The 2,444-nt window shown below is 32.4% G+C and overlaps 1 protein-coding gene across 1 annotated transcript in view; it reads left to right on the forward strand.

The window, feature by feature from the left end:
* The window catches only part of IPO8 (importin 8), a 58,421-nt gene that overhangs the window by 43,644 nt on the left and 12,333 nt on the right, over positions 1-2,444 (forward strand). Inside the window, exon 21 of the mRNA XM_015566632.1 lies at positions 1,050-1,145. Within this exon, the coding sequence (XP_015422118.1) occupies positions 1,050-1,145 (96 nt within the window). The remainder of the gene's footprint in view (positions 1-1,049; positions 1,146-2,444) is intronic.

Genomic DNA, 2,444 nt, shown 5'->3' on the forward strand with positions numbered 1-2,444 from the left:
AACCGCTGCCCTAGAGGTAGAATTTTAGGTTTATGTAAATAGAGTTGATTCTTGGCTTTGGCAGTTACCTGCTTACTATTCAACTTACTGTTCCATCTCTTTTCTAGCTTCCAACATTTTATAGCTGTCTTTCTTCTTTTTCTCCATCTTTGTGAATGTATGCCTCTAAAATTTCTTTATTATCATTTTAATGGCCTTTTGGAAAGGAATAAAATTAAATGGAAGTACTGACTCTGTTATCCTTACCTGGAATTTCTTTTTAATTCAGTTTTCTTAAATTGTATTTGTCAAGAAAATTATCCAGTTCATCTAAATTTTCAAATATAAAAGAAATAAAGAGCATTGCCCATACTATTCTCTATTATTTTTAATCTCTCCTTTATTTGTATTTATATCTTTCATTCCTAATATTTTATTATTTGGTTTTCTTTGCTTTTTAAAAATAATTTTTAAAGATAAAAGTTGTCTAAGTCTTTTTTCAATGAATCTGTTTTTGTTTCTGTTGTCTCTTTTTGTCTATATATTTAATTTCTGTGTCAACTTTATTCTTTGGGTTAAGTTTATGTGTTGTGTTTGAACTCATTAATTTTTCCATCTTTCTTAATTTTTAATGTAAGCATGCCTCTACAAATTCTCTTCAGGAAACCTTTAAAAGTGTACAATATTGAATTATGATGATTATTATGAAAAAATGGGTGTATATAGAAAGAATTAAAAAAGACTGGAAAAATTCAGGGTTTGTTTTATTGTTTAAAAGGAAAGTATTTTTTTAAAAAATTATTTTATTGTTTTAGTGCTTTAAAGAGATGCTTCATTTATCTAGACAATTAACTCATACATTCCACTTTATTAATCCAAAATTAAGTAAGTGAATTTTTACTCCTTATGTGGAATTAGGGTAAAGAAGGCAGATGGACTTTAACCTTTCCTTTTTGGGTTGACAAGGTAAACTTAAAAGCAAGCAAAGCTATGAGTATAATGGCTGAATTTTTATGGGCTATTTGCTTCATGTGGACTCGATGAAGCTGAGCTAATTGTAATTGCGGCAGGTACTATATGGAGATGCAGGAGAAGATGCAGAGTGTCATGCAGCCAAACTGCTTGAAGTCATCATTCTTCAGTGCAAAGGAAGGGGAATCGATCAGGTAATATATGTATGGAAAGCCTCTTACTTTATGTTTACATTTAAAATTTACATTGCAGATTGACTTATGTTTACGTTATGATGAAAATTAAAAATTTTTGGAAATTATATCTTGTACTTTGCTTAGAATGAGATACACAGAAAAATATGTAATAATGTAAGGGGCTATCAAGCAAATCATAAAGGTGATAAATGTGGCCAGAACCAGTTTGGCTCAGTGGATAGAGCGTCGGCCTGCGGACTCAAGGGTCCCAAGGTCGATTCCGGTCAAGGGCATGTACCTGGGTTGCGGGCACATCCCCAGTGGGAAGTGTGCAGGAGGCAGCTGATCGATGTTTCTCTCTCATCGATGTTTCTAACTTTCTATCTCTCTCCCTTCCTCTCTGTGAAAAATCAATAAAATATATTTTTTAAAAAAGGAGATTAAATGTGTAAATGTTACACAATTGGATTCCCAGAGATTTGAAACTTTCCTTTGTGTTTGTTATTGTAGTATTCACAGATTATTTTTTTAAAACAGAAGTGAAGATACTATGTAAAAAAGAAAAGTTTTTGTTTACTGATTTTAAAAAGTATTATAAATTTTGAACAAGATTAATTTTTGATTGCTATTGTGGTGTGATAATCAATGACTGAGAAAAAAGTATTTAAGTGTTTAAGAAAAACTATGGAGTCATCTCTTCTTTCAGGCCTGTAACTTTTTATAACACCTTTATTGAGATAAAATTCACCATACAATTTATCTATTGAATGTGCATAGATTTGCCTATTCTAGACCTTTCACATAAATGAAATCACATGTGATCCTTTGTGAATAACTTCACTCTCTCAGCATAATTTTTTTAAAGCATTGGCTTTATATATATATTTCAGAGAAGAAGGGAGAGGGAGAGATAGAAACATCAATGATGAGAGAGAATCATTGATTGGCTGCCTCCTGCATACCCCCCACTCGATACCCAGTGCCCTTGACTGTAATTGAACCCCAGACGATTCTTCAGTCTGCAGGCTGATGCTCTATTTACTGAGCCAAATCGGCTACCGCTAGGGGGGCAAGCATGTCAAACTCGTGGCCCACAATAAATATTTTTGCAGCCCTGCCAATATAACGGTATGTAAGGGATGTTTTAATAAAAATTTTGTAACTTAATTTTTACAATATCCTATTATACATAATTATTAATAACGAACTACAGTGTTCGCTAATGACTGATTACTATAATCGTGTTGCATTTATTTCCCTACTCACCTTACACGCAGGCGCCCCATTTCTCTCTAGTAATACTAACAGCAAATATTT

Source organism: Myotis davidii, unplaced genomic scaffold, assembly GCF_000327345.1.
Source record: "Myotis davidii unplaced genomic scaffold, ASM32734v1 scaffold902, whole genome shotgun sequence".
Lineage (NCBI taxonomy): Eukaryota > Metazoa > Chordata > Mammalia > Chiroptera > Vespertilionidae > Myotis > Myotis davidii.